At 47.2% G+C, this 25,346-nt stretch overlaps 2 protein-coding genes across 5 annotated transcripts in view; both read left to right on the forward strand.

Moving 5' to 3' along the window:
• Positions 1-8,937, forward strand: part of GALNT10 (polypeptide N-acetylgalactosaminyltransferase 10) — a 91,347-nt gene extending 82,410 nt beyond the window's left edge. For all 3 annotated transcript variants that reach the window (XM_062002137.1, XM_062002138.1, XM_062002139.1), the window contains 2 exons: positions 2,059-2,208; positions 2,929-8,937. In XM_062002137.1, the coding sequence (XP_061858121.1) occupies positions 2,059-2,208; positions 2,929-3,096 (318 nt within the window). In that variant the 3' untranslated portion in view covers positions 3,097-8,937. The remainder of the gene's footprint in view (positions 1-2,058; positions 2,209-2,928) is intronic.
• Positions 8,938-12,617: 3,680 nt separating this feature from the next.
• SAP30L (SAP30 like) lies at positions 12,618-23,785 on the forward strand. Of its 2 annotated transcripts, XR_009819270.1 has the most exons (5): positions 12,618-13,138; positions 14,981-15,103; positions 16,735-16,833; positions 17,786-18,034; positions 18,750-18,837. XR_009819270.1 is itself a non-coding variant. In XM_062002574.1 (4 exons), exons 1-4 carry the CDS (start codon positions 12,953-12,955, stop codon positions 18,876-18,878), a joined length of 537 nt encoding a protein of 178 aa, XP_061858558.1. In that variant the 5' UTR covers positions 12,618-12,952; the 3' UTR covers positions 18,879-23,785. The 2 variants fall into 2 exon arrangements, 1 of the variants encoding a protein (XP_061858558.1); XM_062002574.1 differs by lacking the exon at positions 17,786-18,034 and having other exon boundaries at positions 18,750-23,785.
• Positions 23,786-25,346: the final 1,561 nt, after the last annotated feature.

Here is a 25,346-nt window from a genome sequence, read left to right on the forward strand (position 1 = left end):
CCCCTAAGTAAATTTGAGGAGCAGGAATTTAGAAGAACAATTGTTTAAGAAGGAAGGCCATGGCAGAACTGTCAGGTGAACAGAGGGTGCTATGCATCCCAAGGCTCATGTGCTAATTATATTTTATGGGCTTGTAGCAGGATGTGGCTTGTGCTTGTGGCAAGGTCTGGAGCCTGTCAGGCTTTATGCAGAGCTTTTACCTTTGCTTCACAGTTCTCAGAGTGAACAAAAGGAAGCGCAAGAAAACAATATGCCAAAATAATAAACCAGTAACAAGGCAGCTGTAATATGTAACAAAGTGAATATTAACTTCAAAGGTTGTGCTGAAAGGAGTGATAGAGGAGCATCATGCATATTAATGAACCTGTAGGAGCATTCAATAACTGCTTGCTATCATCCCTCTGACAGGAGGCAAATGCATTATAAACACCCAAGCATTGCTGGAGAGAGATGAAACTGGCCAGGCTATAGATTCACCCTCTCAACATATAAGGTGCCAGAAATGACAGCTTTATTGTAACAGAAGGGAGGGAAATATTAGTTTGTCTAAACTGTAGCAGCTGAGCTGAGAAAAGATCAAGAAAACAATGCCTCTATTACAGTGCCATGCATAACTCTTCGGGGGAATGGCTTCAGTAGGAGGAGACAGAAGGCTGTCGTGTATCAATTTTGATGCATGAAAACTAGAAACAAAACCAATTTACTCAGGCTCGGTCCAAAACTAAAGCCTCTGTGGTGTCAGGAGGTTCTCAAACAATTACTGTTGGCTTATGTTTAGGAGGAGAATCTGTTTTGAACTCCTATGCAGCATTGAGCTTAAACAATTGTGGTAATTTCTCTCCCAAGAGAGGTTTAAAGGAGAGACAGAAACAAAGTAGTGTCTTTGTGCAGAATGTTTTGGCCATGCTGCTACAAATACTAGCACCCTGCTCACGACTGATCTTTCTTACTGCCCCATGAGGCCTCTCTGAAGGAGAGAACCATTCCTCCACCTGACTCCAAGAGGAGACCTCAGAACAGCCCTTTCCTTTGGGGACTGAAAGAGAAGTGTGCTGGCTAGTAGCCCTGCAGAGCCACATTGGCCAGTGCTGGTCACAGGGGACACTTGCACCCTTGCCAGAGATGCCGTCCTTGTCAAAGCAGGAAGCCAAAGCTTGACAGGAGTGCCTGCCTTTAAACAAGTGTATCTTTTGTGGTATTGAGTCCTATGATGGCTTAAAACATGTCGTAAGTGAAGCCATGATCATAAGACTGAAGATGCAGCTTGACCACACTACTGTCTCATGCTGTGGCCCAAAGCAAATGCCACTGGTGCAGCGCAAGGAAGAGGGCACGCCTGTGGTGGTACTTCCACTGACTGTTCTCCTATGACCTGATCCCAGGGGTTCAGGGGTTCCCTGGCCTCATGTGCTGGCATCTGGGAGCTCTGGGTTGTGCCTAATTGCTAGAGCTAAAACCCACTCTCTTCTGTAGTATCTCTCATTTTACCTGAAAGTGCTGAGACATCATTGCAGGGTCAGTAGAGGTGTGTGCCAGGAAGCATTATCCCAGTCTTTTCCCTATGACACTCCTGTGGAGTAGGGTGGGGAGCTGTGGGCTGGTCGCTCGCCCCAGAAGGTGTGGGACAGACTCAGCTCAAGGTGACTGCAGGCTGCCTGTGCAGGCTCGGGTGTTTACTGTTAACTCAGAGCTCCTGTAGCTCTCTGCCTTTTTTTGCTGGCTGTGAAGTGCTGTAATGGGTCAGCTGCTCACTTAATCCGTGATGTATGTCTGCATTGCAGAGCCATTCAAGGCTGCTATTAGTACCCAAGCTAACTAGCATGGCTGTTCTCAGCAGCACAGTCTCATTTAGCATGCTGTGTGGCAGACCGCGGGGTAGCTGTTAGAGTCCCCTAGGCACCAGACCCTGTCCACAGAGGTGGAAGTCATTTTCCTCTAGAAGATGCTGCACTTTCCGTGACGGCATCCCCACTCTGTGGGCAAAGAAGGGAATGTCATTCTGATGGGGCAAGCACTGTGCCCAGTACCAGCCATCCTGAGAGCCGTTTGTCCCGGCAGGTATTCACGTTCAGCTGGAGAGAAGACATCCGACCCGGGGATCCTCAGCATACCAAGAAGTTTTGTTTTGATGCCATTTCCCACAGCAGTCCTGTGACCCTCTATGACTGTCATGGAATGAAGGGCAACCAACTCTGGAGATACAGAAGAGTGAGTCTGTGCTTACATATATGCTCATTTAAAGTGACAAATTGCCCACAGGCACTTAAGTTTCCTTAAAATGTCACTACTCCTCTCTTGTTCCTCTGTTCTATAGCTGTGGTAAGAGAATCTGAGGGAAATCTGGTGTCATCGTGCATTTAATTTCATTTGATTAGAAAGAGGGGACTCCCCTCTTGCACTTGTTAGAAACCGTGGCAACTGCTTCTCCGGGGCCTGCTAAGCAAAAGGACACTCCTTGCAGTCCTGTCCACAGCTGGCACAGAGGTGATGCAACACCCTTGAAAAACCTGTTTGCAGAGAGGTGTGCTGTGTTTGTTACTTTGTTCTGTAGATAAGGATTTATCCACCCTCCTGGTAAGCAATGCTTTTGTGCCAACAGATAAATAAATTCTTGACCAAACGTCCTGTCCAGGTCCATGCAATCTTGGTGCACCAGGCTGTGGGCTGCAGCAAGCTGTGAGCCTGGAGGCTGGAGGATCTGGCTTCAGACAGTTTTTGAGTGTCCCAGTGCAGGTGTGAGGATTGGGCTAGATGTTGGAAGTGGGAAAGGACCTTGACACTCGCCAACCAGTGAAGTGTGGAACAACGTCTTCAGATACATCTAAGTGACAGAACAGCTTGCCTTGGTGTTTAAGACTTCTTTCTGTTGGTGACAAAAGAGCTTTGCTTCTCTGCTTAACTACCTCACATCAAATTTCTCTTCTCTAGGACAAGACCCTGTACCATCCAGTAAGCAGCAGCTGTATGGACTGCAGTGAGAGTGACCGAAAGATCTTTATGAATAGCTGCAATCCTTCGTCTCCGACGCAGCAGTGGATATTTGAACATACAAACTCAACTGTCTTGGAAAAATTTAACAGAAATCTTGATCTTTGAAAGACTAATATATATATATATATATATTTTACAATTATAGTTTTTACTGGGGAGGGTTACAAGAAATTTTTTTAAGAATACCTTTTTTTTAAACAGTTAATGAAGGTAAAAGGGAGAATCTCAGGAGAAGGTTAACTAGCAGGCCAGTCTTTATTGTGAAGATGCTGCGTCCTTCTCTTCTAGGGATGGTGGAATTTTAAAGGCTTTGCCAGAGACACTTCTTTGCTGAGACCGGAACAGCAACTCTGTTTTTAGAGGAGTCTGAATGTGATTCAAACTGCTAGGTTCTTTTTTCCTTTTTTGTTTTTTTTTGCTGTTTTGTTTCTCACCTGGGTCTGATGTTAAATGATTTTGTTATCCAGGACTCTCTAGCCTCCATACCACCCACTGAAGCATTCCCACATACGTGCTTTATCTTCCTAAGTCCATATGAGTAAAATCCTGAACACAAGATTTAATGCTTTGATCAAAAAAAGGCCATAAAGGTGTAAAATTAAATGATTCCTTTTTTTTTCCTATACCAAAATATATTTCAAACAGGTTGAGTATTATTACTTTTGAAATCATAGCTCTGATAAAGGAATGAGCTCTAGTGGAAATGCAGCCAAGTGTTGGGAATATTGCTGTAGTTACTCATGATGAGGAATCTGGGTTTCTGGTCCGTTCACTTGGCAGTCAGTTTGGCACTCGCTGTTGAATCTTCAAGGTGAAAGATTAGTGGAGAGTTTCTAAGTAAGCCCAGTTCCAATGGGTGAAGATTTTTGCTAAGATCAAGTTCCAAATTTGCCCCTTTATCAGAATCTTTAGCATGGACACCTCTAGGGTTTCTCAAGAGTTCAATCTATTACACAAAGGCAACTTCCATTTTCCCTTTAGCGGTTTGAAGGCTAACTTGATGCACAGTTGGTGGGAGCAGGTTAATTCAGGATAATTAAGTCAAGGCTGAGATCAGCCATTGGTCTTTAGCCCCCAGTCTGTAGTTTGTTGCAGTCGTGACTCCTGTGGTCAGTAGTGCTCTAGGCTTGTGGGAATGTGCTACTGATCTCGCCTCTTTTCCCAGCATCCACAGCACAGTACACTTTACTGTGGCTGGAAATCTGTTTGCTTAAGCAGAGATGTGAGATTGATGGGCCCATTTTACTGGTGCCCTATCCCCTGTCTAGTCGGTGAGCAGTGCAAGGTATTACCCATCTGGTTTGGCTGCAAGATCTGCCAGACACTGAACCGGAATTGTCTCATCCCAGAAGCTGGAAAAAAGTACCAACGCTAAAGGATGAATAGAGGACCATTGGTTTCAAGTCTGTCTGACCCCCACACTTTAAAATGAAGTTGTTACAAAGACAGATTTATTAGTTCAGCTGACTCAGTCTTATGCTGGAGGCAGCAGTGGCATTTTCTAGTAAAAGCTGTGAATGACAGTGCAGTTAACCTTTTGCAGAGTTGCTGTGTAAATCAATACAAGCAGCCCTTTGCCAGTGATTGCCCAGCTCCATGGCCTGTCCAACTGCCTGCACAGGCATACTGCAAGAGCAAGGAGTGCCCAGCCAGCTCTGGGAGTGAAAGGCTGAAACACACCAGGCAGGAGCAGGGCAACCCTCTGGGACTCTTGATGAACACAGTTAATGGGCTTCTCCTCCTTGGAGGGGCAGGGAAGCTTTGCACTGGGCTGTCCTTCTCTCGTGTGAAGGCAAGGAGATTTTTGCCTAGTGTCAAGAAACAAGCAAGCTGGCTCCCTCTGCAGAGCTGCAGAAGAAGGAATTGCTGATGTTGCCAACTGTGGGATCGTTGCCCGTATTTCAGGTGTCTTTGGGGCCACGTAGTGCTGTGTCTGTCAACTGAGAGCAAACTGGGACACATCTATCTGCCTCTCATGTTCTCAAGACTGATGTATTGGCTCAGAATCATTGCCACCTCTCATCCTCACAGCTGAGCCCACATCTGACCTCTTCTGCCAGCTTACCTGGTAGGTGCAGGTAAGCAAGCAAGGGAAACCTGGGCACTGCGTTGCAGCTGGGACCAGGCTTGGCAAGTGTGTCCATATCTAACATTTGGGGAGTGAAGAAAGAAAAAAAGCCTCTAGGCTTTTCTTGTGGCAGTTTTGCAGCAGTATTGCTATGGAAGTGAGACCAGCATCAAGGAGAGTTGACATCTTGTGCTCTCAGTAGCTACAGTATGTCTATCTTTAGGATCCCTTTTCCTTTCTGTGGGAGACAGAGCCACCTTCCAGTGCTTTGTGTCTGACTGTCGCTTTCCTTAAGTTATTAATGCTCTCATTAGTCTGGTAGTGCTGACTGTGGATCACTAGATGGCCCGACTAGATGTCTTTATGAATGTTTTAATACCTGTGGAACAAGAAGCTGTTTGTCTATGAACACTGCTAGTTTTTTATAACTGGGACACAATCAGCAAATTATGTAAATGGACTGTAGATCATTCTGCTTGCAGCTTGCAACTTTGTATGTCTTAGTTTTCTAATGAGAGGATTAGCTTCTGTTGCTAAAATGCATGGCTTGCTTTGTACTTGGGCTCACCTTGTGAGGAGTCCTAGCTGCTTGGCTTGCTGGACGCTTGCTTCAGAGAGAACTGCAGTAATGAACAGGTCTTTTACCACTTAGTGATCTTAATTTGGAGAGAAAGGACAGCTCTTAGCAGTTTGCACCAAAAGATTAGGTAATTGTTGAGGCGATTTCTGTTTGACAACCTACCACCAGTACACGGCAACTGGGAGTTTTAGTGTGAGTGGTCTTTCTGGGTCCTTCTCAGTAAGGCTGGTCTGCTCTGCTTTCTGAAGGTTTGGGATCTGAGTCATATAGGTGCCTCACAAATTCTGTGCCCTTCCAACTGGCTCGCTGGGCTTTGAGCTGTTAGTTTATTTACATCAATTATACTTTTCAATACCCTAGAGGCTTTGCTGACTAATGAGAAGACTTAACATAGCCAACCATCCAGTGATTGAGAAAGAGAAGCTGTGTTTCATCATCTGCATCTTTAATTGGGCCTTTGCTGAGCAATCTGGTTAATTATTTGAATCACTTTTGGTTATTTGTAAGCAAAATTGCTAAAGCATGAATGCATAAGGAAATCTTCACATCTGCACTCACGTCGAGACTGGAGATTAAATACCAGTGATCATCTAACACAAATAAAATGTTGTCATATTTTTTCCCCAAAAGTATTCAAACCCCTCTCTCTATGGCTGCATAAATTCTGCTGCTTTTAAATATCAGAATCACAGACAACATCCCTGGATCTCTGGATGTGTGTTATGTTGCATAGAAATACTTTTATTTGCTCTTGAAGCTGTTGTTGATTTATACTGGTGCTAATCTCTAAGGCCTACAAACAGAGTAATTGGTTTGAGGCTCTTCTGTGTGCAAGGTGTGTTTTTTCATGCCTGAGAAGTTAACTGTCTTTTCCACACCATAGTAGGAGAACGTGTGAACCTTACTGAAAGGGGCATACAGCATCATTCAACTAAATATGTGCCTTTTTAAATGTAAATGTACAACAAATGCTTAAACTTGAACCATTTCCTAGTGCCTTGCTGGACAGGAGAGAGGAGGGGAAGAGGCTGGGAGATAAGGATGTGAGAGAAAGCTTGACTCATGCAGTGTTTGTGTGTGTTTTGTAAAATGTCTAACCTGAAGTGCAAAATTTGTGTGAACAACAGTCATTTAGAAGCTCCTGGATTTCCTCTGTTAAATCAATACCATTAGTGACTCGGGGAGGGGGTTGTCAGTCCTAATAGGGAGGCCTGGAAAGGATGGCAGGTTCCTCTTGGTGCACTGTAACAGCTAAAGCTAGAGCAGAGGATGTCTTGGTTCACTGCCTGGTGAGGGCTCCTGCATTTCACTGGCATGCAAGATCCTGATCCTACATTTTATCTTCTAAGGGTCCAAATCAGAAATCCTAAGTGGTCCCAAAGGCATGTCAGATCTTTAGCAGAAGTGTCTGTCAGAAAGTCGATGCCCTCCATCGCTGGGAAACTGTTAAAGGATATGTTCAAATCTCTTAATACAGAAGTAGCAAGAAAGCAATTCCTCAGCTTGACTTTCTTCCTGCTTTGCTTTTCAGTAGCCTATACACAGGACGTTGCTTTCATCTAGTGGAGGACCAGAGTTCCAGTCAGCAAACTTTCCCCTCCCTTCCGCCCTGAGACATCAAGGTACCGAAAGTCAAACAGGCACCACCAGCAACTGGCACTGCAAGAGCACAGTGCTCTCGTAGCTACTGCAGGTTCATTGTAGTAGCTGTGCTGACATACGGCACTGAGGGGAGAAGAGGGAGATCTCCTAAAAGGGATGCTGGGCAATCAGGTAACTGCTGGGTAAAAAGGCAGAAGCTTTTCTTTTTAGTTGTCTTTCAAGATGCAGACAGGTACCTGATGGTTTTGACTGGGGAGAACAGACAGCCTCTAGCAGTGAGCCTGTCACACTTTCAGTCAAAGTTAAGTCTACAACAGCCTGGCAGGGGGGATTCAAGTGTACCTTGCATCTCACAGCCACTCTCAGCTGCTGCAGTTCATGTTCCTACTCACCTGCAGTATTTCTAACCACTTGCAACAAAGGAGCCTGGTGGTGCCAAGACTGACCTTATCTGACAAGCAGCAGTCAGGGTTTCCATTTTAACAATCATTTAGCATGGGTAAGCTGCTTAAACAGTTAGGAAACTATTGCCAAAATGATGAGCAGCTTTAGGCTAATGTCAGAGTCTGTGGGATTAAAAGGTCTTTCACAGGATCCATAGCAAAAGGGGGGAGCTGGACTAGGAGTCAGGGGGATCCTGCTCCCAGTCTACCAGCAACCTGTCAGTTGATCTTAAGCAAGGAAAGTCTATGTGCCACCCTTTCCCAGCCCATGTAAAGTTTAGCTTTCAGTGCTTTATTTGCTCACCTGATGAGTGTTGACTCTGTATCTTAAAACAAGCTGCGAGTCCACACCTGGTTGGAGAGAAGGGGAGAGATGCAATGGGTGGGAAATGGGAAAGCTGAGATCTGAAATTTCCACCAGCGTTCAACATTGAGTTGTCAATTCATTTCATGTTCCTCATTAACCAGTCAGATTGATTTATTTACATTATAAATTTGAAGTGTAGCTCGAATAAACTCACCCTCCTGCTCTCATTGCTCCTTTGTGGTGTCACACTTTAACTTGGAGATCTGTATGAAACTAGGCAATGATAGATGATGGAAATCCTAATAAAAATCCTACGTCCTTTTTTTGGCCTCTGCTAGCTGAGTTCTCTCCTTTCTTCACTGCATTTGAGCTTTCTTGGTGCTTCTGTATGACTCCCAAAGGCTTCAATGGTTCCAACAGATGTGAGGGATTAGGAGCTTTTATATGAAGCCCCTGGATCTATGTGGTCTTAAATCTTACTGGTTCCACTAGGGGGAAAAAAAAAGGTCCTAATTCCAATTAGTGAGCGAGCAAATGCGAGCTTCAGCCACAAAACAAGATAAAAACCTGATCAAGCTCATAGACTGAAACGTGAGCCCTTACAGTAACAATAACAAATAGCTTTAGCCTCTAGGGTGGAGAAGGGAATCGGTTTCAAAATGCATTCTCCAGGATCTCGGTGATACGGTCTTAAGCTTGTCTGTTGCTTGTACTGCATGCGTTTTATCTGTGAAGCTGGATGGTGCCCCTTGAATCAGTGTGTATTTATTTCTGTGTGTATTAGGACCAACAGCCTAATATCCGGGGGTGGTAAAGGACTTGTAGCACTTTAATGTAGTAGCTTTCATGAATTGGGATCATTGATAGAATGCCTAGTGTTTTTAAAGTTGAATGGACTTCCTTTTATAATATATTTAAAATAAATTTTTAATGTGTTTTCTGAAAACTGTGTATGCAGAAGTGACTGTCCCTGCCTGTTTTGCTCCAGCAATTGATTTTCCTTCCCTCTGCTTCTTACGAGAACAAGCTTGGTTATTCCAGTCTGGTGTTTCCCCAGCTTAGGCATCCTGCCACCTCACATGCTGCTCTCCTCCAGCCCCCTCGGGGAAGCATCCTCCTCAGATGCCCTTTGTATTGGATAGGAAATGCAGAGTTTACTGTATTCATGCAGAAGCAGCCAAGGTGCTCATGCCCAAGCACGATGTTGGGCATCCGTGGCAGGTTCAGGCAGCTGGGGGCTGCGAAGGTCCTTGTGAGTATCTCTGTGTCAGCCCCTCACAGCTGCTTCCAGACAGTTCTGAAACTGATGGGAGCAACCCAAAACCTGTCAGAGGACCTTGCAGCACCTCAGCTCAGACAAGTTTAACCAAGAGCAGCAGCCACGAGGGAAGGAGACACCCGAGGTGAAAGGTAAGATGTGGGCAAGGCTGGAGATGTGGAGGGAGAGGTGTTCCTGCAAGGAGGCACTCCATGCCCCAGGGCGCAGTCCTGGAGGGACCGTGGCTGTGCTGGGTGACTTGTGTCAAGGTAGGAAACCCCTGAGAGAGAGTGGCCGTGGACATTTCTTGTTGGTAGGGCACAGAGAAGACCCAGCACAAAATGGTGACCATTTATCACCTTAGAGAATGCATGGGGAGAAGCTATGTGAGAACTGCAGCAGAGGGAAGGTGAGACTGGGAACAATGGAGGGAGGAGGCTTTGAGTGAAATTTAGCCTTGGTTTTCAGGGAAGGGTTTTTAACAGCTCACTGCTGCTCTTGTGTTCTAATCTCTGTGCAGGGACAGCAGCCTTTCAGCCCAAGGCAAAGTAAGTTCATAGGCATTGCTCCTGGCCCTATCCCACGCTCCCGTTAGGACCCTCAGCACTTTTCTATGGTCACCACTTCCTTCTTTTGTGGCCTTCCCAACACTCCTTTTTACTTACCTCCATGGAGTGAAAAACAGTGAAGTAAACAGGGGAGACAAACAGCAGCATGTGTGAAAATCTGCAGGGAGGCAAAATTGGCATGTATGAGGGAAAGGAAAGGCTCTTTGCTGGAGGACCAGCAGACAACTGCAGGGCACACTCCTAAGGGGAGGCTGTGCCATCATTCTTGGCCAGTATTTCCCAGGGGGTGTATGTGCCAAAAGCTGTGACAGCTTAAACATTTTAGAGGGGTCAATATGTGCTGCCCTAGAAAAATGCTGCAGAGAGTGAGAGTGTGGGAGAAGGCGCAAGGGCAGAGTCTCCATTGGCCCCCAAGGCACAGAAAATGGAAATGGGCTGATTTCTGACTGGAGTGTTAAAATATAAAAGGCTTCTTCCCAGGATGTCTCTGGCAGCACAGACCTTTGTGAGAGTGGAGTTTCTGTCCCAAGAACCCCGAATGGCTACATTAAAACAGTAAGTTCCAGATGACAGCTACGTCTCTGACTTACGTTTAGAGGGTAATGCTGTTCCAGCCACTGTTTAAAGGCCAGTACAGGCTCCCCTAATTTGATTAGAAGGCTGGCTTGGATGGGCAGGCTATTACAGTTTCAAAGGCACTAAAGCTGCCTGGGTGCTGATGGGTTTATGAAACATTGTTTGTCACTTCATTGCGGCTCCCACAAAGAATTATTAGATCAGGTTAGTGATAGATACCTAATAAAGAATGTCTGTATGAGGCAGTTTATTTCACAGCAAGCTAGTTCCGGACTAGCAGACTGTGAAATCTTGAGGTTCCCATGAGGATAAGTACACTGAAATAAATTTCAATTACAGGAACACCTCCACGTGCTTTTTTTTTTGAAAGACTGAAAAAGGTGTGATTGTGTTAGCCTGAGCTGGAGGTTCTTAGCACTGAATTAGCAAACAGATGGTGACAGAAGCAGGGTTGTTTTTTTCCTCTTAGTAGGCATTGCAAAGCAACTTACTTTTTTTTCTATTTGTATGGGATGAGATGAAAACACAATGATGACATACATCTGGTGATCAGCACCAACCTGTTCTGGCCCTGATGGGTGCCTGTTCCTCCAGCCGCTCCCAGCTTCCCCTGGCAGAGTCCAGGGAACACCTGCAGAATCCCCTCCTCCCAGGGACAGGAGGCAGTCCTGCCTCTTACCATCATGTTCCCTGGTATCGACTTGCTGCTATTAGCATCTATCTCTACAGTCTGTGTTTTCAGATTCCCGAATGTCAAGAGAGTCCTTCAAGATTTCCTCAGCCTGCCATTTGATTTTTATTTGCCATGTAAAGATAAACCTAGAAAGCTTCTTGTCTCCCCATCAGCTTTGGGTGTTTTCCCTTCCCCCAACTGAAGGGACTGTCTGTATGGCTTTTGCCAGAAGGGTGTTAGTTCAGGCAGGCAGATCTCAGGCAATTTGGCCAGGGGCTTTTATAAACAGTCATGGCTTGCTTTTAAAACCCCTTTGCTCTTCACTAACTGCTTGTCAATCTGCAGGTGAAGTCATTCATTTCCACCACCTTCCCATCGGGGTGGTGAGCTCCCCGGAGAGGGAGAGCACGGTGTGGCTCCCTCCTAGCCACAGGGGCAAACAGTAATTAGGACACCGGCAATAAAAGTGGAGGCAATGGTATTAAGTCCCAGCCCTCCACGTTTGTTCTGAGACATGTCTGATATTGCAAAGACTGCCTGGAAAACACAAAGTTTAGCATTTCTCAGCCTTCCTGGGAGGAGATGTGTCAGTGTTACTATGGAGTAGGCTGGTCTGATGACCAGGGGCTCTGAGGAGCCTCTTCCATGCAGAGGTGTTTCGTGTGTGATTGTTCATCCTGTGCTAACACACGTTGTTCCCTGTGCGGGATTTCAGGCTTTTGAAGTAATTTTAGTCTACGAAACCTTTATTCTGTTTGTGCAGAAAGGGTTTTATTCAGGCAGATGAAATCCTTTTCCATTTACAGCTGCCCACACACCTTTGGCAACAGCATATGCTGCACCGGGGTCACAGCCATCCCAGAAGACACAGCTTCTCTCCTCAGATGAGTAGCAGTTTCTTTCTTTATCCACCTCCCCCCCCGTGAAGATGAAAAGCAAGGCACAGCTTCACCTGGGAATGCTTTGGCAAAGACGTTTCCAGGTCCTATCATTTCACCGTCACTGCCTTGTAGTTAGGGAAAAGAAAGTAACTCTTTCCCGATCTTTCAGCCAGGGCCTCCTGTGCCAGCAGGAGCCTGTGAGCGGATGCAGCCGCCACCGGGCGCTGGTGGAGCACGTCGCTGTGCGTTCTGCCGAGGCCTGAGAGGGGCAGGCTGAGGCTGGCCATTTGTCACGGGAGCGGTGCCGCTCCAGCTCCGGCTGCGCGGCTGTCTGCGGGGCAGAGGGAGCCCCGGAGCTCGGCGGCGCTCCCCGGCTGCTCCTCCCGGGAAGGCTGCGGGGTCCGGCGGGGCGGCTGCGGGGCCCCTGACGCGGGGCGGCTGCGGGGGAAGGGGGGGGGGCCACCGCGGTGCCCTGGCAACGGCGCGCGGCCCCCGCCCCGCGCTCGCGCGCCGCTCTCCCGGCGACCTTCCGGCGGCCGCGGGGCGGGCGGGGCGGCGGACGGACAGCTCCTCTGCCCAATAGGCGCGCGGGGCTGCGCCGCGGCGCCCCGCCCTGCCAGCCGCACCGCCCAACCAGCGCCCCGCCCTGCAGCAGCGGGAGGCGGGACTTCCGCTGCCGGGGAGGCGGTTTTGTGTGTGTCTGAGGGGTGCGAGTGGGGTCGCGGCTCCCCCGCGGGCGGCGGCGCTTGGGGGGCCCGGCCCGGCCTCCGCAGACTGCGCTGAAAGGCGGCGGCGGGCGGCCCTCCCGGTGGCGCGGCCCCTTCCGCCGGCGCTGAGGGGGGTCCCCCCCTTGAGGGGGCCCCTACAGGAGCGGGGGGCCCCCGCTGGGGCGCTGGGCGGCGGGGTCCCCCCTCGAGGGCTCGGGGCGGCCCGGCGGCGGCGGCGGCGGCTCTGAGCCCGGTTCTCGGCTCCCCGGGTCGGGGTGAGGGGCCGGCAGGTGGGCGATGAATGGTTTCAGCACTGAGGAGGACAGCCGGGATGGGCCTCCCGCCGCCCCCTTTTACGGCCAGAGCTGCTGCCTCATCGACGACGGGGACCGCTGCGTGCGCCCCGCCGGCAACGCGTCCTTCAGCAAGAGGATCCAGAAGAGCATCTCGCAGAAGAAGCTGAAGCTGGACATCGACAAAAGTGTGAGTTGCGGCCTCCGGCCGGTCCTAGCCCCCGTCGCCGAGCACCCCCGCGGGGCCGGCGGGGCGCGCCTGGCCGTCCGCAGCCCGCCACCGCACTGCGGGCCCTCCCGGCGGCCGCGCTCGCTGCGGGCGGCCGCGCTCCCCGCGCCGCGCCCGCCGCAAAGTTGCTCCTGCGTCGGCGAGTTGGGCTTCGCGAGTGTCCTGGGGGGTTCCGCGATCCCCTGCCCGCAGCGGGGAAAGGGCTGCGAGGTGTGGCGGTTTGCGTTACAAACGGAGCTCCTCTGGGCCTCCTCTTCCTACCCTCAGTGCTGCGGCGCCGGTGTAAGAGAGGAGTGAAGATGCGGGCTTTCCTCGCGGCTCTGATTATCCCGTGAGGGTTAATGGAGCAGCACTGCAAAACGCGTTTGGGAGGCGAGCTTACGTGGTGGGGAGCGCTTGGTGTCGGGGGAAGCAAAGGAGCCGGCCGGCTTTGCTTCTGAGGCAACAGCGCCTTTTAATTTCGGTTTCATATTGAAAACCGCTGCTGCTTCTAGGTGAAATCAGCGGTGCGGGTTGCGACTTCAGTGAAGTGTCACCGACGCTACTTTTGTAATTGGTAGGAGTTCGTGTTCTAGCGAAGCAGGTTATTAAAAGCCAAGTAGATCAGCCAGGGTTGCTGCCTCTTAAACCGGACGCTCCAGCCCTTGTTCGCTGATCAGTCTGAACGCTGCAGTTTGCTGCTGACCCGCTTAACGACATAAAGTGACAGCTGTCAGCTGAAGATAGAAGCGAGTCGTTTGCTGAGTAACCAAATGGTTAGGGCAGAGCAGCCTGTTAAGCCTGCAGAAGGAGTTTCTCTGAAGTGACTCAGGTAACAGAATTCTGCTCCGTGGGCTTTGCTTACCTGATCTTTAGAGATTAGAACCATTAAAAACAACAACAAGAAAAGGGAAGTTTTGAGTCAGTCTGTTTGGCAGCTGCCCCAATTGGTTAGCTCCCTTTTACACAGCCAAAATACATCAAGTCACAGGAAGAGGTTGACTCAACTTGAAATACAATCGTATTCTTAAGAGAGTGTTTCTCCTGGTTGTAGTCCGCAGCAGATTAGTGGTATAGGCGTTTCTTTTATTTTAGAAGTGATTCTTTGTTGACCAATATAAGCCTTTACAAATAAAAAGAGGAAATCAAAGTAATGAACTCAAGGGGAAAGTATGAAGCGAGCTGCCTAAAGGGATTTCACATCTAGGGTGCTGGACTCATCCAAGGGCATTTTTGCCTTACAGGTACCCAATCATTTGGATCATTTGTGGCCCTTTGTTTTACATACACATTAACTCCAGTGAGATGTTATTTGTGAGAAAGGGGACTCCATGGCAGGAAAAGCTATAGGAAAGAAACATTTTTGCTTTTGGTGTGCTTGTTTTAATTGAGGCAGTTAGCAACTTCTAGTTGGTCTAGAATTGAGGCACTTGCATTCATAAATTTCTGTACTCTCCAAGACAGAAAGTTGACAGGAGTGGAACAGAATTGTATTTTCCTTATAGTTTCCTGTAAGTCCTGAAGCAAATGTACTTCTTCCAGACAATTACCTACTTTTTTTTTCTGACACATGATTGCAACCATAAAAAAACCAGATCATCTGCAGAGGTTCAGGTTCAGACAGAACTCTCAAGTCCTTGCTTTTATTCCTTGTAATGTAAATTATTTCTAACTCGAGAGCACGATATCAGGACTGAAGTTCCTCATTGTCCGAAGGCCATCGGTCATGCCAGCCACAAGGGCTGCCCTCTCTGATGTTAGTGTCTCAGTGGCTACTGTTGAATGCTGTTTCTGATTTGCTTTTTCACCACTTTTGATTCTTAGGTGAGACATCTGTATATTTGTGATTTTCACAAGAACTTCATCCAAAGTGTCCGAAACAAAAGAAAGAGGAAGACAAGTGATGATGGGGGTGACTCTCCCGAGCACGAAACGGATGTCCCCGAGGTTAGTAGGTACCAAGCAGGTGCAGGCTGCTTTACCCTTCTTGAGCATGTTGAAGTTTCAGCTGGATGCTTTCATGTGTTGAAAAATGTTTAATTTTTAACTTGCAACTCACCAAAACTACAATGGAGTTACCCTCACTTTTCAGGAAGCCTTTTTTTCAGAGGTGTAATGGCCTAAATTTCTTCATTCCTGGATGAGTTCTTTGCCCATGTGAAGTTTTCTATTAAAATAGCTAAACACAACTTAGCTAAGAGTTAAGCACAACTTCATGCATATACTGCTTCCAGAGAGAGAGCTGTTAAAGCAATATTTGGTACTTATTTTTTTTAAAGCTATAAGTAACATATTTTTGATGGTGACTGAGGCCCCAACATGGCTCTGGGTTACCTAGCACACATCCTTTTGCAAACACACTAGAGGATGCAGTAGGTCACTCTCTCTGTGTTTAAGCTTCTCCAGATCTTTGCATAGATGGTATTTGGGGCACTATTTAAAACTACCTTCAAATAATTCATAGCATCTTTTGTGTTTTCAGGAAATAGGCCTAGGGGAGGTTTGCTGTGTTACAGAACTCTAGAATAATCTATCTTCTGTGCCATTGTGAGCTGCATTTGCTTTGGTGATGTTTGTGGTGCAGTTGACATTGCAGAAAAGTTGTGCAGAGCTGATGTTTGCCCGGGAGCAGAGTTCTGGCCAGGTCAGCAGAGCCCTCTGCTGGAAATACCACCCATCTTGGCAAAAAGCTGTTTATTTCTGAAAAAAATACCAAAAACTTGGAGCCACCAAGAGCTGTTTTGCCAGCAAAGACACGTCTTGACTGCAAAGCTGTGTCTACACACCTACTTCAGGGGAGTGTTGAAAGAATAGCAAGATTTTGGGGTTTTTTTTAAGGACTCCTGACCTTTTTTTGTAGCCATTTGTGTTTCCATTCCACAAGGTTCTCCATCAAAACTTTCCTCTACAGGCTGTATGTTAGATTCCAGGATAATTGCTGAAGACCCGGCTGGCATCTAAAAAAAATATGAGTGCTGTAGAGCATGCAGGGTATTTGGTGGTTAAAAAAAATTCCCATTTTAATGTAATTTTCTTCTTGGTTTTCAGCAGAGATTCCTTTTGTCTTTGAAAGATGGCATTTCCCACATGGTCTTCATCTTCCTTCCTGTAACCTCCCCCCCATCACCCTTGCTTTTAAGCTGTGCACTTCCCATTCAAGTACTTGAATTTCATTTCTCCTCTGTCTCTGTACTCTGTTTTATGTCACAAGCCGTTTGTTCGGTGCCTGCTAAATTGATATTTCATGTGTGAGTCTTTCAAACCTTGTGGGAACAAAAGGTTCCCTTTTGCTTAGAGGTTGCAGAGGTGTAATTGAGAGCAGAAATTGGGCAGCGATTCTGTTGACAGCATGAGAACCAGAACAAAATTTTGTATTTCCCTGAGGCTGTTTTGGTCCTTTAGCATTAACAAATACTCATTATGCTTAGATTTGTCAGTACAGCAAGCTGATGTGGCGCTGAATGTGGGCAAGGAACAGGCCCTTCGAGGAGGAAGTATTTCTTTTTAGATAGTTCTGCATTTGTGCCTACCAGAAGCTGAAGGTAGTGCTCATCCCCTCTCCTCTGATTCACTTCCAGGTTGACTTGTTCCAGCTCCAAGTGAACACTCTGCGACGTTACAAGAGACACTATAAGTTGCAGACGAGGCCTGGACTCAACAAGGCTCAGTTAGCAGAAGTAAGTGACAACAGAGATGGTATTCTCTCTGTTTTTAAAAACCTTTTTGCCTCCTCTGCTCAAGTGCACTTTTTTTGGACACTAATACCTGCAGTGACTCTCTCCCCAGTACGTACCGTGTGCTCTGCAAAAGCTTTTGGGGGATGGCTCCAGCAGAAAGCTGTGTGCTTTCTCTCAGCTCAGACAGTCATGGAAGTCACAGAAGCTGACTCTTGAAAGCATGTTTCAGTAACTTGCATTTTAGTGCTTCCTTTCCCTCCTTGTTCGTAGTCACAAGCTTCAGGGAGCAGAAGCAGACCCTAGTTTCTAGTGGCCTGTGTGTTAGCTGAAGATGACTGTTCAACTGAAACTCAGACTTACAGGCTACTGATCACCTTAAATGCCTCCTTAGTTTTTCTTTCCTCACAGGCACTTGAACTGGTTGGAACTGCTTATTATTAAAGGCAGAATCACTGTCCGTGACTTCAGATTCCTTATTTCCCGATGGCTTATGATTCTATACTAAGTCAATAAAAAGCCCTTTCCTTAAGGGCCTCTGCTGCTGCTTTCTCACCATATGGGGTCCTTGTTAAGAAAGAAACTCTCTCTGCTATTTGGGAGTCTGCTCTGCTCTCTTTCCTGACTTGATCTGAAGGCATTCTGTGGGAAAAGTCTCCTCTGAACTTGAAAAAACTGTAGCAGTTACCGAATGGTAACGAGGTTGCATTTTTGTAAGCTGAGACTTTCAGAACTGTCTGCCCAAAACTGTTTTCCTTTTGCTTTAAAGAACAGACTCCAGCAGATGAAAAAAGACAGCAGGACGCTGTCTTGCAGTCTTCCAAAGTCATCTAGGGAGTGAATGCACAGAATACAGAGCATATGTAGTGCAGTGCATGTAGGAGCACAGTGAACGAAGCAGGGTGGGTGTATGTCCTCATAAGTAGTTCTGATTTGTCGTGTTCTAACTAACCAGCTTTCTCAGCTGCCTCCTGCCATGAAGGACTACTTACTGAGGCAATTTACCATGAACGTGCCCAGGAGGAAAAAAAGAGAAAACTACTATGCAAGCAGAAAATAAAGGGAGCCTAACTTAAAGTTGTCACACACTTCCCAGATTTCCTGTGAAGTCTGAGCAGCTTTGACCCTACGCTGGATCCTCGTCCAGCTCCCATGCTTGAATCACTGCTGCCTGAGACTCTTAGACTCCTGCTGCTACCCCACCGTAAGGAAAACTCAAACTTCCATAAATCTTCTCGGAGTGACTTATTGCTCAGCCTGCATCAAAGTCCAGTTCTGGAGCTGTGTTGGGTACCAAAAAGAGAGAGCTGCTTCTGTAAAAGAAGTAGGTCTCATCCAGCTCCAACGTGTTTTCTACATTCATTTTCTGAGGAAAAAGCAGCTAATGGTTCAGGGCTTATGCTAATGTCAGAGAGGAGTAGCCCTAACCAAACCCCAACCCTCCCATTGCAAAGCCCCAGGTGGTGTTCTCAATGAAAACTTATCCAGTGAGTTTTCCTTTGGACTCTAAAACTTTGCGACGTCTGGGTCACACAGCAAGTTGTTTTGTTATTTCTGATGCTCTCCTTCTTTAAAATACTGAGATGCAACAAAAGCTTGCTCTCCCAGCATGAAATGCCACTTAGGAGAGGCTGTGCTGCTTTGGCAGGAGGACATTCTGGCTTCCAAATTCCGCTTGTAGGTTGGCTGCAAATACTGCTGACATCGAAAGACTGTGCTACGTTCATATGCACATTCCAGCTGTAAAGACAGACAGAGGGAAACGAGGACTGACAGTTTGCATTGCTGCATGTTTGACTAAGAGTATATTATGCTCAGTGGCCAGAAAATTGCTTTTGGAAAGTGAAGAGAAACACTGTTCTGATTGTTTCCACTTTCTAATTTCATAATTTCTGTCTCTTTCCGTGTTGTCCTTCCAGACTGTCAGTCGTCACTTCAGGAATATTCCTGTGAACGAGAAAGAGACACTTGCCTATTTCATCTATATGGTGAAGAACAACAAGAGCAGGCTGGACCAGAAATCAGAAAGTAGCAAGCAACTAGAATGAAGAATATCGGGACTTGGAGTAAGAGAGCCCTTGAAGGAACAGATGGTATTGTACATTTTAGGTATACAAAAACTGTTAAAGTATATTGTAAATTTCTTTTTTTAAATGCAGTAAGTCTGGATGACAGAGGAAAAATATAGACATTCGTATCGGGAGTATCTAAAAACATGTGCCCAGCATGTTTCTGAAGACTCTTTTTTCCCCTCATTTCAACGTGACGTTGGAATAAAGAGATGAGGATAATGAGGAAACCGATTGGAGAACCTGTAGGACTGACCTGTGTCAGCTCGGTGTTTTAATCCATGTCTGGAAGGCTGCATCTCGGTGCAGGTCAGGCCACAGAGGGAGTGCTTCCGCTGAATTCAGGCTGCGTCACCAACACCGTGCAGTTTGTCGCGGCTCAGGACTGCAGTAGCGGCAGCGATACAATTAGTTATTGAGGTGTACGGGGTCAGAAGTTTGTCTGAAGCTTGCTCCCCACCTACACGTTGCTCTGTCTTGCCTTGAGTCAGTGCTTCAAGTCCCAAACTTCTACAAATGTTCCAGCTCACCCAGTCTGCTCCAATGAACACTACTTGACTAGCCCAAGATTGGTTTTTTGTTTTAACCGATTTTCCTCCCACCCCATTCCTCCACAGATGCCAAACAACTCCCTGCAATCTCTTGTTGTAATTTCTGGTATTTAAGAACTCACCAGTTAATTGTCTGTCTGCATTTCCTCAGCGTGTGGCATTAAGGCCAACGCAGCTTATTCGATGGGTTTGATCGCGTTGGTAGAAACGCTCGTTTCATTCACTTACACGCGTTTCCCTTGTATTCAGGGCTCAGTGGTGGTTGGTGGAACAGTGGCTTAAGACATCTGTGTCTCAATCTCTGTGTCATATCTGGTATCTGACACAACTGTGATGTGAATTTTGTGCTAATCTTCAGCAACTGTTCCAAAACCGCTGTCTGGACTGGTGGGCTCGGCAGCCCCTCTTTGGTGTGAAGCAGAGTTAAGCTAATGCGTGTAGCACCATCACCAGGTAGTGATCTGGCTGGAGCAGGAGGTGTTCCATCTGTCTTTGCAGCGGGCAAAGCGAGTGGAAGGCCTTGCCTGTGGTGAGCACTGCGTGTGCTTTGTGAGAGCTGCGCAAGGGCGAGCAGCGTGCTGGCGCTCTTCAGCCGGGCGCTGTGCGAGGGGATCTCTCTGACTTTGATCTTTAAAGCCAAGGTGTCCTTACAAATGTCACAGTGATTATTTTGGCAAAAGGAGCTTGTAACAGTGCTGGTTGTGACTGACTGTTCTCCAATGACCTCAGATTCTCTCTTCAGGGGTATCTCATGATTTAAAGCCCCACTCTGTTTCTTTGCTGTCCTAACCCGTGTCTCCATTCTGTTGCAAGATGCCAAGACTCCACATAGAGAGTATTTTCTCAACAAGCCTTAAGCAACGAACTGAGTGGTAGAAAACTTTGGCTAGCGTTTTGTCAACGGCAGGTTTTAATATTCCAAAACTGGATGAAGCTTTGTTGAAGAGCTAAATACACAGGTCACGATCCTGGCTTAGTACTGCGTCATGTAAAGCATGAAGGGTTCACGTAGTGAAGCTCTTGGTGAAGCTCTCCCAGGGTCTCTTTAAAAATCAAGTCACAATTTAAAGCAAGCTGTTCACATCACCTCTGAAGTGTTTGCTAGCACTCCAAAAAGGTGTTTGACAAACATGTCCAAGTCGTATGTCATAGGCAGAAATGCTCTGTTATGGTACACATCCCATTTGTGAAGTTTTGGGGAGTGATTGTCTCAGCATTTCCTTGTTCAATTCAGTACGGATGTTAAGAACGTCAGACAAGAGAGAGGTTCAAGGAACGAGGAGAGAATGTCTTGTGTCAGTATTTCATGAATGTTTAAAAATTCCCTAATTAAGCTAGTCCTTTCCTTATTGAAAGGATGGAGTAATTCCCACGTCAGTCAACATGATCTGGCTTCTCTCATTCAGGACAGACAGCTAGAAGGGTACGTTCTCTGACTGTGTGTTAATCTTCGAAGTGTCCCTGTAATCAGAGGATATTCCCAAGGGAAAAGAAGTGTCTGAGTTGAGGAAGTTACGCCTCGTTGTAACTTTTAGACCAAAACGTTAAAAATGTATTTAGTTTGGGATTTACTTTTTGTTGTTGTATTTTGGGTTGTTTTATTTCTGAGAGTAAATAAATCTGTTGGGGTGTTTTAGCAGCCAGCAGCAAAATGATTCATTTCAAGGAACTATGGTGGCAGGTTCCATCCGTTCAGGTGTGTTCACTGGAGTGCTTTTGTTCAGAGGTGGTGTCCAGGAAACTTTTTTGTTGTTCTTGTTGTTCTGAAAATAAGTCAATTGATGTGAACTGTGATCCTTGTTGGTTTCACTCTTAAAGCAATTATACTTTTCTGAAAAAAATCTTAATGAAGTGTGATAATGAAGAGATGTTTACCAGCCATTAGCAGTTGTTTATAAGGTGGAAAGCTTGGAGGCCAGACACCAAAGGAACAAGAACCTTTGGCTGTCGGACCCCACGGCCTTGTAAACCCTTGCAAATGCCTTATTACCTTGTTCTCAACTTAGCTAGAGCAAAACGCCTTGAGCAAAAGCAAGTCTTGTTGGAAGGGTCAGCCACTTTATGGCTGCCATGCTATAAACTGAAATCACACGTCGATTCAGTAGCAATATCCATGTTCAGGGTGCCTGTGATTCTTGAAAAGCATTTAGTGTCTCCTAACCAGAAAACGCAACAATGCAATCGTCATTCTGTCCAACACCATTCTGTGTATTTGATTCCTTATGCTGCATGCCAATTAAAAAAGCAAAAGAGAGAGACTTTCCAACTTCTCGTTTTAAACTTCGATGTGTTTGAACCTCACCCTTGTGAAGCCATGAGGTGGGACGTTTTCTCAGCACTTTTAGATGGGACTCGTTGGAAAGGCGGAAGACCCACATCGCTTTGGCTGGTATGATAAGATTTATTTTTGTGGTTGTTCCTTTGACATTTTGCTTTTCACAGATGGGCCTTAAATTCTGTCTAGCTTTGAACCACGGAGCACAAGCCTTGGGGCCGTGGAGGATGACCAGATGTCATCTTCCATTTGTAATAGTGGAAGCTTATTTCTCACAAGCCTGCATAGGTGACGTTCACCCTGGGGCAGAGGAACCGTCTTTGAAGCCCTCCAGCCGTCACATAGCCCAGTTCAGTGACGTGGCCTAATCCAGTTCTCACTGAAGACTTACGTGGACTTCATTAGACTTCTCAATAGATCCAAAGCCATTAGCGTGAAGCCCAAATAATGCAGAAACATCTCTTCCAGGGTTCATTTCATCCTCTGTGCTGACCCTCTGCTCACTTGAAGGGAAGAAGAAGAAGTCATTGCTGGTAGTTGTCGGCTTGAGCTCAACCGAAGGGAGTTGGAAGCGTGCAAAGACTTGAGCCGGTGGCAGTCTGATGGCTGAAGAGTGCAAATGGATCCAAGGAGACTGGGTTGGAGTGCATCTCAAAGAATACTGTATATCAACCTGAAGGAACCAACTGCATTAAAAGCAAATGTTTGTTTTGCCAGGCACTTCAGATGCTCGGCCTGAGAAGAGCAGAGCGGGCAGGTTTGTACCGGTTGTCCCCACTACTCCGGTGTCCCAGTTTTCCCTCGGAATGTGGCTGTAAACCACTAGACACCCTGGCGTGCAAGTCTTGACCCACACATATCAAGTCTGGCATTTAAAGTTAGTCTGGAGTGCAAGCTGGATTCAGAGAGGCTTTCAAAACAAGAGCTGAGATAAGCCACAGTAAGAGTGAGTTTTCAAGTGGGTCGGGGTGCCCAGAGAAGACGAAAGAGGCCGTGGCCCACAGAGATGGAGCAAAACGCAGCGTGGAGGAAGATGGCTCTGTGCTGGCTCTTGGCATGGATGTTCTATGAGAGGGGAAGAAGGGGGGAGCTGTGCACTTTACATCTTCTGGTTGAGCCAAATGTAAATAGCAATGGGAGATGTTCAGCAGTATCTGAGGTTGGAGGGGAGAGAAGTGATCTGCTGGGGGACTGTTTGTTTAAACTAGCAGATCCTTGCGCTTCCCCAGAGCACTGGAGTCACTTTGCCTCTGCAGTTCAAAGGAGTGGGTGGCACTAGGGAGTTGTTTGGTGCTTCTGTACCAAAGGAGTCCTTGTACCACCCAGGGCGCTGGCTGAAGAGTCCCAAAGGTGAAGGAATGTTATTGATGCCTCACTCCTCTTGTCACTGATGCCCTTTAGCCATCTCTACCTTATCAATTAGGGAGTTTTGATTTTTCCACTTCTAAAGTGCGGATGAACTGTTAGGATGTAAGATGCTCCTTGCACTTTTCACAGCTATCCCTGGTCTGGAGTTGTTGATTTGCCTGTCCACACGTGTTTGGAATGAATTAAGTGTGGGGAGAGGGAGGGGCTCCTGCCTTAAACCTGAACTTCCCTTGCAGGCAGCTCTGCGGGCCATGCTGTACGGCAGCAGGCCCCTGGAGCCTCTTGCTTAGCTGAGCCCTACCTACCAGGGCTGGGTTTACTCCGGTCCCAGCCGCAGCTCTGCTCCACAGCTGGAGTGCAGGGGAGGGGAATAGCAGGTGACTTACAGAACGGCTCGGAATCTTTGAGCTGGCTTACCAGGAGAGAAAAACTCTGTTCCCTCTTCTGTTTCTGGCCTCCATGTGTTGTGCTGATCTTATGCCAAATGTTTTGGACACCTTGTATTTTTAACTGTGTAATATAGCTGTGTATTGTTAAAGCAACTTAGTAACTTATAGCAAAGACTGTAGAACTCATTTCTTTGGGGTGTAGGAAATGTCCTGCTTCCACTGTGTATGAAACTTTAACTCTGTACTGTCTGACGAAGATAAAATGCTGAATTTCACTTTAATAAATGATCTATCTAGCAACAAGGCCTGCATCCCTTTGCTTTGCCCCTCTGCCCTCAGCACTTCAGCTCCAGAGCCCGTGGGGTTCAGCTTTGCGTAGGCGCCTGAGGCTGAGCTTCTCTGGGTCCCCTCCCCAGGGCTGGAAGTGCTGCAGTCTGGGGGGAAGGGGAGGACAGAGTGGCACCACTGCCTCAGGCACCTTGGGCCTGAAGTGGAAAATGCATGTGATGGGCTGTTTTGTGACAAACCGCGGTGGGTCACACAGATGCAAGTCACGGGGCCTTTGGAGTGCCACAACAAGATGACTTGCAAGAAAGATGGAGGTGGTTGGCGAGCCACGTGACTGCATTTTGGAGACCGTTGGGCTTTGCTATGATGGGGATATGTTTCCCCCCTCCCTGTATCATGAACAGTCATTCAAGTGCAACATCTCATTTGAGTCATGTTCCCTAATGAATCTTCTTTATGTCTAGTTCAGCTCTGTGCTTCTGCCTCCTCAACTACACCCTTGGCTACGTTTTGGGCATGACCTCAAGTTCCTGCTGTCCAGAGGTGAAGCTCCATGCCTAGCTGACAAGGTGGGTGCTACTCCAGAGCAATGCTGACATGCAGCATCCCAATGTTCAATCACTTCAGCTGCGAGATCCTTTCCCTGTAGTGCTTTGTCTCATTCCATTTTCCCATATTCTCTTCCTCCTGACTGTCAGCCTTACAGGCAAAGCTGCCTCACTTCTTGCTGCAGTGAGGAAGCGAGTGGTGCCAGAAAGTGGGGCTTGAATACTTGTTCCCCTGAACCCCCTTGTGGCATTTCCTCAGAGGTTGTAGTGTAGCTTCTCAGACACCTGGGCTCTCATGGAGGAGGGTGGTAGGGTGTTGAGAGCTTTACACTTGAAATACATGACCTGAATGGATCACTGTCAAATTAAATTGCATCGGTGATGTGCACAGATAACTCTCCAAAACAGTCCCAGAACATCTGCTGTATCCTTATTCCTTGCTGCTGTCCTATAACCAGCTGACCCATCTCCTCATCATCGTTCAGTTCATGGCACGGGATATAATGCCCTCTGGGAAGAGAGTGTCAGCTCCTGTTGCTGCCATATGGCAACTTCCAGCCACGCAGAACAGGCCCATTTCTATGGCCAGTGATGCACACAGGAGATACTTGGTCCTCCCTGTCCTGCATCTCAGAGTTTTAGTTTTCAATAGTAGGGACCTCAGAGAATGGAAAGGAATTGTGTCAGTGCTTTACTCTGCTGTGAGAAACAATCAGTGCTCAGTAGTTGTGCTTGAGTCTAGTACTCTCTTAGCTAAAGACTTGCTGTGTTGGAGAGCTGAGGGAGACTGGGCTGGGGCATCAGGAACTGACCCCAGTGTCCTCAGTGCCTGCCTGGAGAGGTGCCTGGAGGCCTGTGCAATGAACCAGGATCTTTTTGTGTGGGACAGCATCTTGCCATGTTACAGGAGTGTTGTCCCAACTCAGGGAGCTCTCAGTAGAAGAAGGCAAGACCAGAGGGCATCGCCTGCACGTTGTCAAGCTTTTTTAGGAGATATCAGGGACAAATGTTGAGGTGTGGACAAGGGC

This window comes from Colius striatus, chromosome 9 (genome assembly GCF_028858725.1).
Source record: "Colius striatus isolate bColStr4 chromosome 9, bColStr4.1.hap1, whole genome shotgun sequence".
Classification (NCBI taxonomy): Eukaryota; Metazoa; Chordata; class Aves; order Coliiformes; family Coliidae; genus Colius; species Colius striatus.

Excerpts from the sequence above, each read along its gene's own strand:
- SAP30L (XM_062002574.1), top strand. The coding sequence starts at position 12,953 with ATGAATGGTTTCAGCACTGAGGAGGACAGCCGGGATGGGCCTCCCGCC. Across the intron at positions 13,139-14,980 it reads AGCTGGACATCGACAAAAGT|GTGAGACATCTGTATATTTG; the intron begins GTGAGTTGCGGC and ends TTTGATTCTTAG. Across the intron at positions 15,104-16,734 it reads ACGAAACGGATGTCCCCGAG|GTTGACTTGTTCCAGCTCCA; the intron begins GTTAGTAGGTAC and ends ATTCACTTCCAG.